We start from the raw sequence: 13,203 nt of genomic DNA on the forward strand, positions 1-13,203 counted from the left end.
ATGTTTACTTTAACCGAATAGTATTTATTGCCCAGTTTTGCCCTGTTTATACATCATTATTGTTCTGTGCCATCTCTCACCTTGTTTATCCCACAGAGACTTATTATCCCTCCTGATATGTCAGAGAAGTTGAATGTTCGATGGGACTGTATTTGTATTATGTTTGCACCCCACTGACAACAATTCTAGATATGTCTTTCTTTCCAGGTTTTACACTTACACACCCTTCACTGTGATATCTCTACCACCAAAAATACGGGGTCCTGTTAGACATACATCTTCACAAATACACCTCCATCCACCTCCCATTCCTTTCACACCTATTTAAACCTCCATCTCCCACCTCAAGATAACCACTCAAAAAGCTACCCACCTACTCAACTCTCTGTGTCATGCACACCTCCATACTCTGCTGCTCCCGCCCACATACCCTGTCAATTAAAACTGGGGGGGTGTCGTGCCCGGTGCCTCCCTACTTCTCCATAATCTTGACATCTTCACTCCCCAACTTCTGTTCACATACTCTCACCGCCTACTACTCCCCTGACCTATTCATGGTCTTCCACCCTCTTAGTCCCCTCTTTCCCTCTCTCCTCTATTCCTCCTAGCTCTGTATCATTCTATTACCCTTTCCCTTCATATTACCGACCAGCTCTAACATCTACCTACATATTAACCTCCCATAGATTGAACACCCAAGGCTCCGCCCCCCCTTCCTTACCCCTTCTTCCCTTACCCCTACATATACCGTTTCACGCTATATTATCTTCTTAGGCCATATTACTTTCCCTCCATCCTTAACCCTTTACTCTTTTTAACCAAAGCGGCTCTGGACCGCTGTCTCCCTCCCCCTGAAAAATTAACTCAGAAAGCGAAGCACACACCAATCTGCTGTGTCTGTAAGTAACAAACACCTCCATTTTATCAGTACCAGCTCTTTTTTTTAGTAATACTTTTAGATCCTCCACGGAACACACACTAAATAACTTCATCGCCCTCTCCCCCCCCCTTTTTTTTTTTTTACCCTCTCTCCCCCATCCCCAGCATATAACCCCGCTCCACCATGGAGGGACTGCACCTACTCAATCTTAATGTCCAAGGGCTAAACTCCCCCACTAAACGCGGTTTATTATTAAATCTCTTACGCAAAAGACACATAGACATTGCCTTCATACAGGAGACCCATTGGACCCCCCTACCTGGGAACAGCCGCACATCCAAACATTATCCCATACTCCTTGAGGCCACATTCCCCTCCAAATCCAGAGGAGTTGCTATCTACATAGGCAAAAATGTCCACTATGACCCGATTTACATTGAAACCGATCCCCAGGCAAGATTCATTATCGCCATATGTAAGCTAAACACCCATTTAGTCACCCTCCTCAACATATATGCCCCGAACATTAAACAAGTAAAATTTCTTATAACTCTCTTCAAGTCAGTAGCAACAATTAAACAAGGAGACCTAATACTCGGAGGAGAATTTAACCTAATCTGGGACATACAAATAGACAGAATGGGACCCCCACTCTCTAGGAATGACAGGGCAATTCACTTTCTATCTTTAGCCTTCCAATCACTAATAGCACAATATGAATTATACGACATATGGCGCGCCCTGCACCCGCAAGATAAGGAATTTACCTTCTATTCCTCCCCACACAAATCACACACACGAATAGACTACTTCTTTGCTCACGCAAAATTTCTGGACGCTATTCATTCCGTATCTATCACCCCAATTTCTTGGTCCGATCATGACTCACTTCACCTACATATGGGCCCACATGTTTATCCACCCCCCCTTACATGGCGCCTGCAGGACTGGACTGTCACAGACCCTTTCCTCAAAACAGCCCTTCAGAACAAAATTCTAGACTACATTGCCCATAATGACAATAACCAGACCACAGCTCAAAACCTTTGGGCCGCCCTGAAGGCAGTAGTGAGGGGCCACCTTATGCAGTTTGAGTTTGAAGCTCGTTCAAAAAGTAAGGCAACCTTATCCTCTCTGAATATCCAGCTCCGCCACCTAAAAGCGGATCTCTCTCATACATATTCTCCCATTATAAATGACAAAATAACCAAAACATCGAAACAAATCCAAGCCCTTGAATTTAAAATAATCTAAACCATGTTAGAGAAATTTAAAAAGATCTATTATCATTTAGGTAATAAAGCTTCCACTCTTTTAGCTACCAAACTCAAGAACCGAACAGCCCAAGCCAGAATAATGTCCATACAATCCCCATCGGGAATACACGTCTCTGCTCCAGCTGACATTGGAAATACCTTTAGACAATACTGTTTAAACTTATACAATATTGAGGCCAACTTAGAATCTCCGGCCTGCCCTGTGGGATATATATCTGAGTACCTTAAATCCCTGTCTCTCCCTTCGCTGACTCCAGAGGATGCTTCCCTCACGAGCCCCTGGCCCAGATGGCTTTACAGCCAGGTTCTATAAAGCCTTTCATCCCCAGATAGCTCCCATCCTCTGCAGATTCTTCCAGGAGATATTCTCAGGAGCTTCCTTCACTGCAGAATTCCTGGAAGCTGTGATAATCACAATCTTAAAGCCTAGTAAACCCCCCGATCTATGCAGTAGCTACCGGCCTATCTCATTAATTAACCTCAATACAAAAATATACGCCAAACTCTTGGCCAATAGGGTCACAAAAATCATCTCCCCTCTCATAGCAAACGACCAAGTCGGATTTATTCCAAATAGAGAAGGCGCAGGCGTGTCCAGGCGGATACTGGATGTCCTCCACGTAGCGGACCGAGGAGGTGCTCCCTTCCTGGCCCTGTTGCTCGATGCTGAAAAAGTGTTTGACAGGGTCAGGTGGGAGTTCTTGTGGGAAACTATGAATACTTTCTACTTCCCTACCTCTTTCATATCTGCAGTGAAAACCCTCTATAACTGCCCGACGGCCACTGTCCAAGGAGTTGGGTTCCAATCCTCCAAATTTACTATAGCAAATGGCACCAGACAGGGATGCCCCCTGTCCCCTCTTCTGTTCGCTTTAGCCATAGAACCCTTAGCCCAATCTATCAGACATGACCCCCGAACTACAGGCCTTCCCATTGGACTTCATACCCATAAAATCTCTCTTTACGCAGACGACATCACCCTCTTCCTAACATCACCCAAAGAATCCCTCCCAGCAGTTTTCACTATCCTGAAAAAGTTTGGTACCTTGAGCTTCTTTTATAAGCTCAATGTGGCCAAAACAGAAGCCCTCCCTATAAACATCCCTACTAATGTCCTTGCCTCCCTTCGGTCGACATACCACTTCCAATGGAAATGTACGTCTCTCAAGATTTTAGGAGTCCACCTTAGCCCAGATCCTGCCTACACTATAGCTCAGAATTATTCAGATAGGCTTCTAGAATTCAAAAGACTCCTCGAGTCATGGGAGTTTTGGGAAATCTCCTGGACAGGTCGCATTGCCGCGATAAAGATGTCTCTTCTCCCCAAGATCACATATCTCCTAAGATCCATTCCATATAATATCCCTAGAGCACTCCTTAACAGATTCCAAAGTTTAATTACCTCCTACGTGTGGAAAGACCGTAGGCCTAGAACGTCGGGACGCAAACTTGAAAAGCCGATCTTGCAAGGAGGCTCAGCTGTACCGAGCATAATTTTGTACTATAACGCCGCTGGACTGTCGCACATCTTCCGCTGGAATGACCTTGAAAGACAACTTAATTGGTATACCTTAGAGTCCTCACTGCTGCCTTCTTGCATAACCCTTACTGATCTCCTCTGGATCCCCACTCATCATAGACGAGCCATTGATAACCTACACCCCGTTTTTAAACACGTACTACAATTTTGGGACCAGATGACCCAGACATCTCCCCCCACCCTTCCCCCATGCTGACAATCTCCGCTGCACTTTACTGCCTCCCAGACTCTCACTATGACCTATGGCCACAGCTGCGAACACTTCAGGTATCAGACTTCTATGAAGGCGATGAATGGCTTTCGCACCCTGCAATATGCGCTAAATTCCAACTCCCACCTAGACTGCATTTTGAAGGATTCCGTCTAAGCACCCGTTTACGCACGTGGGGCTACCCCAAACAGACATTACGCCCTATGACTGTCTGGGAGAGGGCATGGCTGGGAGCTCATAGCCTCAGGCATCTCTTATCCTTCCACTACAGTCTACTCACCAACCCGAACCCCCCCCCCCCACAAAATATCACAACACCATGCGTGGGAAAAAGAAATAGGGTTCAGTGTCACTCTAGATGTCTGGCATGCCAGAATCAAGACAACCAAAAAGCTCCTTCATTGTGCCACCCTTTGGGAGCTATACTATAAGGTCCTAGTTCGCTGGCACCTCGTCCCAACTACATTACATAAGATATACCAATCACAATCTCCCGAGTGTTGGAGAAAATGCAAAACTCATGGTACCCAGCTACACATCTGGTGGTCTTGCCCAGTAATCCAGCCGTTATGGAAGAAAATATATACGCTTATCCAATCACTTGGCTTCACTCCCCCATTCACTCCTGAAGTAGCCCTCCTACACATGCAGATGCCCAATCTTACCCCCTCCAGAGAAGCCCTCACAATCTATGTCCTTATGGCCACAAAACTAGCCCTAGCAAGGGCTTGGAAAAAGGAGGAACCCCCAGCTCTCTCCCAGATAATCTCCACTGTACACTATATTGGTCAAATGGAGCAGTACTCGTACAAAGTACTTGATAAGACTGACTCCTTTCACAAAATCTGGTTCCCATGGATTACAAAATTCCCAAATTGGACCACAAACCTGTAGACCCCACCTCAGAACGCCCCCCCCACCTTCCTCTTTCCCTTCCCCCTTTTTTTTTTTCCTCCCCCTCCCTCGCTCCCCCCCTCCCCCCTATCACGCTCACCTCTCATAAACCCCGTCTTTATATGTTCTAACAATATATGAGCACAAATTCTATTCTATTGCTAACAGACACAGTAGTCAAACGCACATCCATTATAGATCACTTTCAGAAAAGAGACCCTATTTATGCCTTTTTCTATCTTTCATTGCCTATACATGTATGTACAAACATTTTGTCTATATAATATCCCAATATCTGTTCCATCTATACTTATTTATGGCTCCAGATTACTTTACCCTAAGGCATTGTTGTTATATATAAATTTGTCTCAATAAAAAAATTTAGTTTGGAAAAAAAAAAATTCAATTCACACTCCCTTCTGTCGAGGGAAAAATTAAAACACACAATTATAATTATCAACCATATTTCAGCCATTTCATATACCTCAAACAGTCTTTTCTAAAATGAACTAAATTTAACTCCTATATATCTTATAATTAAGAAGTATATTTCCTCTCTGTAGTTATAAGATTTATTTTATGTCTTTCAAAAAAGAGATTCACTTCTGATATATTATTAAGTATTTGAGTAGAGTCATCCAGATCAACCAATATTTGTGCAGGATATCTCATTCTAGCTCTATATCCTGCCTTAATAATAGCTGTACAATAAGGGGCCATTTCCTTATGTTTAGTGGAAGTTTCTAATGAAAAATCTTGAAAAAGATATATGCATGTGTTACCCATCATTAGTTCATTTAATTTTCTAAAATGTCTTAAAATATTAGTTTTGTCTTGAAAATTAAGATAACGTATGACCACTATACGAGGTCTAATATTCCCATCACTAAATCTTTTTATCTGTCCTGTCCTATGTGCCCGTTCCACTGACACCCCTTCTGGTTGGATGTTCATTCCAAATAGTTGAGGGAGAGTTTGTGAAGCAAACTTTATTAAATCATCAAATTCTCTGGTCTCGGGCACTCCTACCACCCTGACGTTGTTACGCCGAGACCTGTCTTCCAGGTCTTCTACTTTAGATTGTAAGGATTTAATCTTAATGTCATATTCTCTGAGGTGAACTTCCTGAGTATTCCTATAATCCTCCAGTTCAGAAACCCTGGTTTCTACCTCGGCAATTCTGTTTGAGAATTGTCGAAATTCGTTCGTTAATCCCACTATGTCTTTTTTAAGGGATTCAAACTGGGGGAGTATGAGATCAGCTATTTGGTTAAACATTATGTTTACCTCCAGGATTTTGTATAGATGCACTTGTTGTGTCAATTGAGTTATCTAGGACAGATCTAGGTTTTTTTTATCCTTTTTAGCAGGCATTGCAGGGGATCTTTTAGAATTAGTGATAAACTTTTCCATAGGTAGTGAAAAAATAAACCTATATATTCAAAATGTGTCACTGTGCTGCAGTGAAGGGAAAAAGAAAAAGTGAATAAATAGTGATGAGTGCAAACTGGAAAAACCTATAATATTGTATAATAGGTAAGTGAATTCAATCTTAGCTCCTTCCTTCTTTCTTATCTTAACAAGTAATTTTCAATAGTTAGAATAAGTTGTGTTAGTAGTGTTGGTATAGAAAAAAAAATAAGAATGATTAAGTGACTGAATGTGCTTAATAAGTGTTGTGATTGCCTGCAAAAAGTAAAAAAAAAAAAAAAAAAAAAAATCAAGTCTACAATCTACCAAAAAGGGGATACAGCAGCTTAAATCAACCTTCTAAGATAAACTCTGCTTTAGTTATTTGTTATATAACTAGCTTACTTCATAAAACCATATTGATGCTGTATATATTTCAATAGCACCATTTATACTTTTCCTTTAGCTCCTATAGTAACAAAACTATACATTAGATCTTAGTGTTTTATAAATTCCCGCACTTCAAAAATATCTGTTTCCAGAAAGAATATAGACAGCTAGAAAAAAAAAAAAATTCAAGACATAAGGCAGTCCAACTTTTAAACCGTAAATGTCCCTTTATAGAGGACTTGGTATCTGGGTTTTGTTATGTACTATAACTCCGGTGGTTCTTGCTTCTTTAATACATTTAAATAGTCCCCCTTCTTAATATTGAAGCCAACTTTTATCCATTTATAGAGATATGAGTCCCCCTAACTTTAGTGTCCCCTCTTATACAGAGCACAAGTATGTCAAATGGTGTGGGTATTTATGTTGTCTTCTCCTATTATGCACCCCTTTGCTCTCCTCAGAAGCTAAGAGTGAGGGTCAAGGCTCTAATACCTCAGCTTACAGGCTATTTTCGTATCGGACAATGTCAGTAGAGTCTCCAGAGCAAGACTGCATATCAGCAATAATCAAAAAGAATGAAAATGTATACTTGCGATCCTTATGGCACTTCTTCTGCAACACTTTAGTGTCTGGAATCTCCTTCCCTACCAAAAGCAGGCTTGGCAGGACTCCTATCTATTCTGGTACAGCTTCCCGATATTTTTAGAGGTATGGGACCTTAGCTTTATACCTTGGGATCCCCTCAGCTGTTTCTTCTTTTATTCAGAGGGGCTCTCTGCTCCCAATCTCCTGTCAGCACCTGTCCTGGCGGATCCTCCTCTCCACTCCAGTGCGACTCTGTCTGCGTATGTGGAGGTGTGGTTTCCAGTTGTCTGGTCCTCTAAACTTACACCGGCTGTGTTTCTCTCTTTTTTTTTTCTTGCGTCACCAGGCGTTCCGGTGCCTGTTGGGCTGAACGTAGGCTTCGGCCTTGGCAAACAGCCTTCAATTGCCTTCTGGGATCTCCGGCATCTCCGGCTACAAGAGTGTTCCTCCGGGCAGACACAGAACAATCACGCTGCCTATGGAGGGTTGGAGGTGTACTCCACGTATAGCAAGGAGTCAAGCGCAGCTTTGATCTTGCGTGCGTATCAACGTCATACGTCGTGCCAGTTTCCCGAGCTCTCCACAAATGCATGACATTACTGAAAGGTCAGATTTCTGCATTATCTATTTTGTTACACAAGTGTCTGGCGGATGTGCCAGATGTTCAATCCTTTTGTCAGGCCCTGGTCAGAATCAGGCCTGCGTTTAAACCTGTTGCTCCTCCTTGGAGCCTTAATCTTGTTCTTAAAGTTCTGCAGCAGGCTCCGTTTGAGCCAATGCATTCCATAGATATTAAGTTGCTATCTTGGAAGGTTTTGTTTCTTATTGCTCTCTCTTCTGCTCAGAGAGTTTCTGAACTCTCGGCTTTGCAGTGTGATTCACCTTACCTTATCTTTCATGCGGATAGGGCGGTTCTTCGTACTAAAATGGGGTTTCTTCCTAATGTGGTTTCGGATATAAATATTAATCAGGAAATTGTTGTTCCTTCTCTCTGTCCCAATCCTTCATCTCATAAAGAATGTCTGTTGCACAACTTGGATGTTGTGCGTGCTCTAAAATTTTTACCTACAGGCGACTAAGAATTTTCGCCAGTCTTCTGCCCTGTTTGTTTGTTTTTCAGGGAAGCGTAAGGTTTAAAAGGCTACTGCTACTTCTCTTTCCCTCTGGTTGAGAAGTATAATTCGTTTTGCTTATGAGACTGCTGGACAGCAGCCTCCTGAGAGAATTACAGCTCATTCCACTAGGACTCCTCTTCTTGGGCTTTCAAAAATTATGCTTCTGTGGAACAGATTTGCAAGGCTGCAACTTGGTCCTCTCTGCATACTTTTTCCAAATTTGATACATTTGTCTCGACTGAGGCCTCTTTGTGGGAGACAGGTTCTTCAAGCAGTGGTGCCTTCTGTTTAGGTCTGCCTGTCTTGTTCTCCCTCCCTGTTCATTCTGTGTCCTCTAGCTTGGGTATTGGTTCCCACTAGTAATTGAATGACGTTGTGGACTCTCCATATCCAGAAAGAAAGAAATTTATCAGGTAAGCATAAATTTAGTTTTTTTAAACTTAAAGTGTTCTTACATTTATTAATATAAAAATTATTCAAGTAGTTTTGTGCTTTAAATCTACTTTTTACCCGATGCCGCTTCTTATAGGATATAAACTACCTCTGAATATAATTAAAGGGACATTCCAGCCAAAATTGGAATTTACATGAATGCATTTCAGTTTTGAATAGAAGGATTTTTGCAGTATACATATTAGCAAAAATGCTTCTAATAAGTTATAGCTGTTTCAAAAGTGTATTTAAGTATGCACCGTGCACCAGCATTTTTAACACAGCACTTGCTTAGAGAGCCGGGTAATAACTCAATTTGTTAATTGCTGACATGATACAAGCCCCACTGGGGCTCTGAGCAGCTGCAGTATTTAAAATGTTGGTGCACTGAGAATATCTAGATATGCTTCACATGCTCATGCAGAGAAAAATGTTAAAACTAAAACAGTGATTACTTTAACTAGACGCATTTTTGCTGATAGATGTATATTGCAAATATGTTTCTATTCAAAGATCTAATTCATCTAAGTGCATTTTAAATTTTTACCGAAATGTCCCTTCCCCAAGGCAGAACATACAGTGATCTGAAATGTCATCGCAGAAAATGCAGCATGTCTGCAGAAAGAACAGGACACATGCAGGAACTGTTAGTGCTTGAACTTTGTAGTGCTGCTCCACATTAGACCGTTCTCTTCAAACAGAGCTGTGCTCTGGTTGCAGTGTGTAAGTTTTCCTTAACACAGTGCATCCAGAGCAAAGTGCTCTTTGAAGTGATCAGTCAAAAAATGCAGTAGCGCTGCAAAGCAGCTGCACATTGCTTGTTGACTAGCTCTGAGATTTTTTCAAACCCGTCCCCTAGCCTTTCCCAGTCTGAAAACCTGTTTATTCTGAATGTAAGACGTTAGTATGAGCATTGCATCTTTTTTATCACTACATTTCTATGTTAGACCAAGAGAAAAGGAAACAGATTTATTCAAGAGACATTTAAAAAAAAATGTTGTATGCAGCTAATTTGCAATGCAATTATATTATAAAACATTAAAATTGCTTTATTCTTCAGTTAACCAACACATTGCAGTTGAACTGGTGCATTAGTGTAACTGTCTAATTTAAAATTTTATTTTATTTAAAAATGACCTGCAGAAAAAATTTCACTCAAAAAATCTCATCGCAGAAAGTGAAGAAAAGTTCTGCCTCTGGGTGTCCCTTTAATGTGATTACAGCTTCTTATTGTTCTTTGTGATTGGGAACAATTACAACAGACAAAATGTAAGATAATGTAGTGGATTCATCACTTGACTAGTCAGGTGCCCCATATGGGAAGACACCCATATATGCAGGTTTGTTCCTATATTGTTTGTTTTTCTCTTTCATATTTCTAGTTGTAATATTTTTTTTTTAAAATTTTAGATAAATACATTATTTGATTTTTGAAAGAAAATGTTTTGTAAACATAATAGAATATTGTACTTTCAGAATGAAAATTGCTCAAGGGTTTCTTGGGAATTAAGACAGACCCTTACAGTTGTGTTTGACATGTATTCCAGTGGACTGGGAAAAAGAGGTAAATCTATCTATCTATCTATCTATCTATCTATATATATATATATATATATATATATATATATATATATATATATATATTTGTTTTTTGTATGTGGGGATTTGTTTTCTAGTAAATTACATGTTTGACACACAGTATTCGTTTTAATGTCATGTTTAAATCTATCTATGCCACTTTGGTTTTATAATTTATGATTGCATTATCATATACTCCCTCAAGTGGGCACTGTTTAACCAGTCAGCTAACTTTTCTATTGCTGACATTTGTTTCAGTATACAGTATATGTGATCTCTAGAAAATTCATGTTTGCAGTTTACTTTCTCACTTCTTAAATATTACAATGATGTAGCATATTATCTGATGATATTTTATGCAGTTATAACTTTTTTTTTTTTTTTAGTTTTGTATTCTGAAACCCATCACATTACCAGATGTATTCATAAATTTAATGTTATTAAAAAATGTCATGCTTTGTAAGTCAAAGAATTTCACAAACCATATACTAAATATTTAGCTCAGTAACAATACTCATTTCAAATCAATTTATTTGAGACTTGAGAGATCATATTAATGAATAAAAACTATTTATTGTTAATTACTTGTGTAACCGCTTCATTTGTAGTGTTTTCCTTTGCCTGTTAGTGTATCTATGTATGCTAATTTGTGGCATTGTGTTTTTTTTGTTGTGAACTATGTACCCATGTGCTGTTTCCTATAATAACATAAACTCTAAATAGAATCAATTTACCAGTGACATGAAGTCCTGCCTGCAGTCTGATTCAGCAGGGCAGTGCAATACTAATTTCCAAATGTTAAAGGGCTCTTATGCAACAGCCAGTCTGTTGTTACCAGTAGAACACATTTAGCTTAAAAGCTACAGTCTGCACTGTTCACCATTTTTTTTTTTTTTTTTTTTTTTTAAAGGGACATTTTACTCAAAAAATGTCTCCCTTTTAATTTGTTCCTAATGATTCACTTTACCTGCTGGAGTGTTTTAAATGGTTTACAAGTATTTCCATTAGCCTTATATTGGCATTTGAAATAGTTTATTTAGCCTGTGGTATCCCCACCCATCCTGAAAGTTTTTGGCCTCAAGGCCAAGCTGTGTTACTACATCCAGTAGAAGAAATTACACTCCCAATGGGTTATACAAGAGATAAGGTAATAAAATGTTAATTTTCCATTGTTCTCTCCAAGTATTGGTGATTGGTTTATGGACGGATATAAGATAAAGAAGCAGGTATATGTACGCAATGTGATAAAGTAATGAGATCTGATTATACCTACTTTTTTTTATAAAAAAGATTATACCTACCATTTTATTAGGTTGTGGCTTCAAAACACAAAATCTGCTAATTCATATACACAAATAAGCATAAGAAAGCAAATCTCATACATTTTATACTCTGCAGCTGGTAAAAAAAAAAAAAGTAATTGGAAACACATTAAGGAAAAAACAATTTTATAGTATACTGTCCCTTTAACTTTTGAAAGAAACTAGCTTTTTCTACAACTCAAACAACTTCAAAAACTTGAAAACAATGCAGTTAGATATTAAATTTTTACAAAGATGCATAGTTCTTCCTCTAAGGAGAGATCTACTTTATTAAGGTTTAGTCCTGCCCTTATACAAAACAAATGCACCACTAGGGATAAAAAAACTGAAACGGCCAAAAAAAATGACAATTTGGCATTCTGGTAATTTAACCCCCATATTTCCATCTGACAGTATCTTTCCACTTGTAAGTTGGAAAATGTTGGAGATCCTGAATGATTTCTTCCTTTTTAAGCCTTGAGCGAAGTATTTCTTTGTAATATGACCTTCAGCCTAGAGGCAGCACCTCCTGTCATTAGATTTTAGCAATGCGTTTGACACCGTCCCATACAACAAACTAATTCACAAACTCCTTGGTATTAACTCAAAAAGTGAACTATGTAGAATGCTGTCTGGATAGGAAACAGAGTGTTTTAGTAAATGGAGTACATTCAGCAGAGGGGGCTGTTACTAGTGGTGCTCCTCATGGGTCAGTTCTGGGGTCAAGTATCGAAGACGAATGTCAACATACAATAATACAAATGTATTAAAATGTAATTAATAACAATTATGATCATCCAACCAAGAACAATCAGGGGGTAAAATAACTTGCCCCCTGTTACATCTGCGTGTTTTCTTTGCACTGAAACGGCAAACTTTAGTGCAGAAAAACTTGTCGCAGAGAAGTTATTTTACCCCAGATTGTTCTTGGTTGGATGTTCATAATTGTTTTTATTTGCTTTTAAAATTTTGTTTTATTATATGTTGACATCCGACAAGTCTCTTGCACATTTGGTGAGGATCCTTTTATCGATACACACATGCAGCGCCTCTTTGTTTTTTGATGTTTTGCCTATGTTTGCACTAGGAGTGGAAACAAGAGTGCATCCCTAACTGGCAAGGTGTTATATGAAGATCTGCTCAATATTACAGCTTGATAATTGGACATTTCTCTTGTAAGGTGTATCCAGTCCACGGATCATCCATTACTTGTGGGATATTCTCATTCCCAACAGGAAGTTGCAAAAGGACACCCACAGCAGAGCTGTAATATAGCTCCTCCCCTAACTGTCATTGCCAGTCATTCTCTTGCAACTCTCAACAAGCTAGGACGTTGTAGGAGAGAGTGGTTAAATATAGCTAGTTTATTTTCTTCAATCAAAAGTTTGTTATTTTTAAATAGTACCGGAGTTGTGCTATTTTATCTCAGGCAGTAAATAGAAGAAGAATCTGCCTGAGGTTTCTATGATCTTAGCAGGTTGTAACTAAGATCCATTGCTATTCTCACATATGTCTGAGGGGATTACACAGATGAGGTAACTTCAGCGAGTTAATGGCGTGCAGTTTATTCTGCTATCAGGTATGTGCAGT

General features: G+C 39.5%; 1 protein-coding gene across 1 annotated transcript in view; it reads left to right on the forward strand.

Annotated features, from left to right (window-relative positions):
• PIGT (phosphatidylinositol glycan anchor biosynthesis class T) overlaps window positions 1–13,203 on the forward strand; it is a 114,933-nt gene that overhangs the window by 40,726 nt on the left and 61,004 nt on the right. Inside the window, exon 6 of the mRNA XM_053712780.1 lies at window positions 10,211–10,298. Within this exon, the coding sequence (XP_053568755.1) occupies window positions 10,211–10,298 (88 nt within the window). The remainder of the gene's footprint in view (window positions 1–10,210; window positions 10,299–13,203) is intronic.

This window comes from Bombina bombina, chromosome 1 (genome assembly GCF_027579735.1).
Source record: "Bombina bombina isolate aBomBom1 chromosome 1, aBomBom1.pri, whole genome shotgun sequence".
Classification (NCBI taxonomy): Eukaryota; Metazoa; Chordata; class Amphibia; order Anura; family Bombinatoridae; genus Bombina; species Bombina bombina.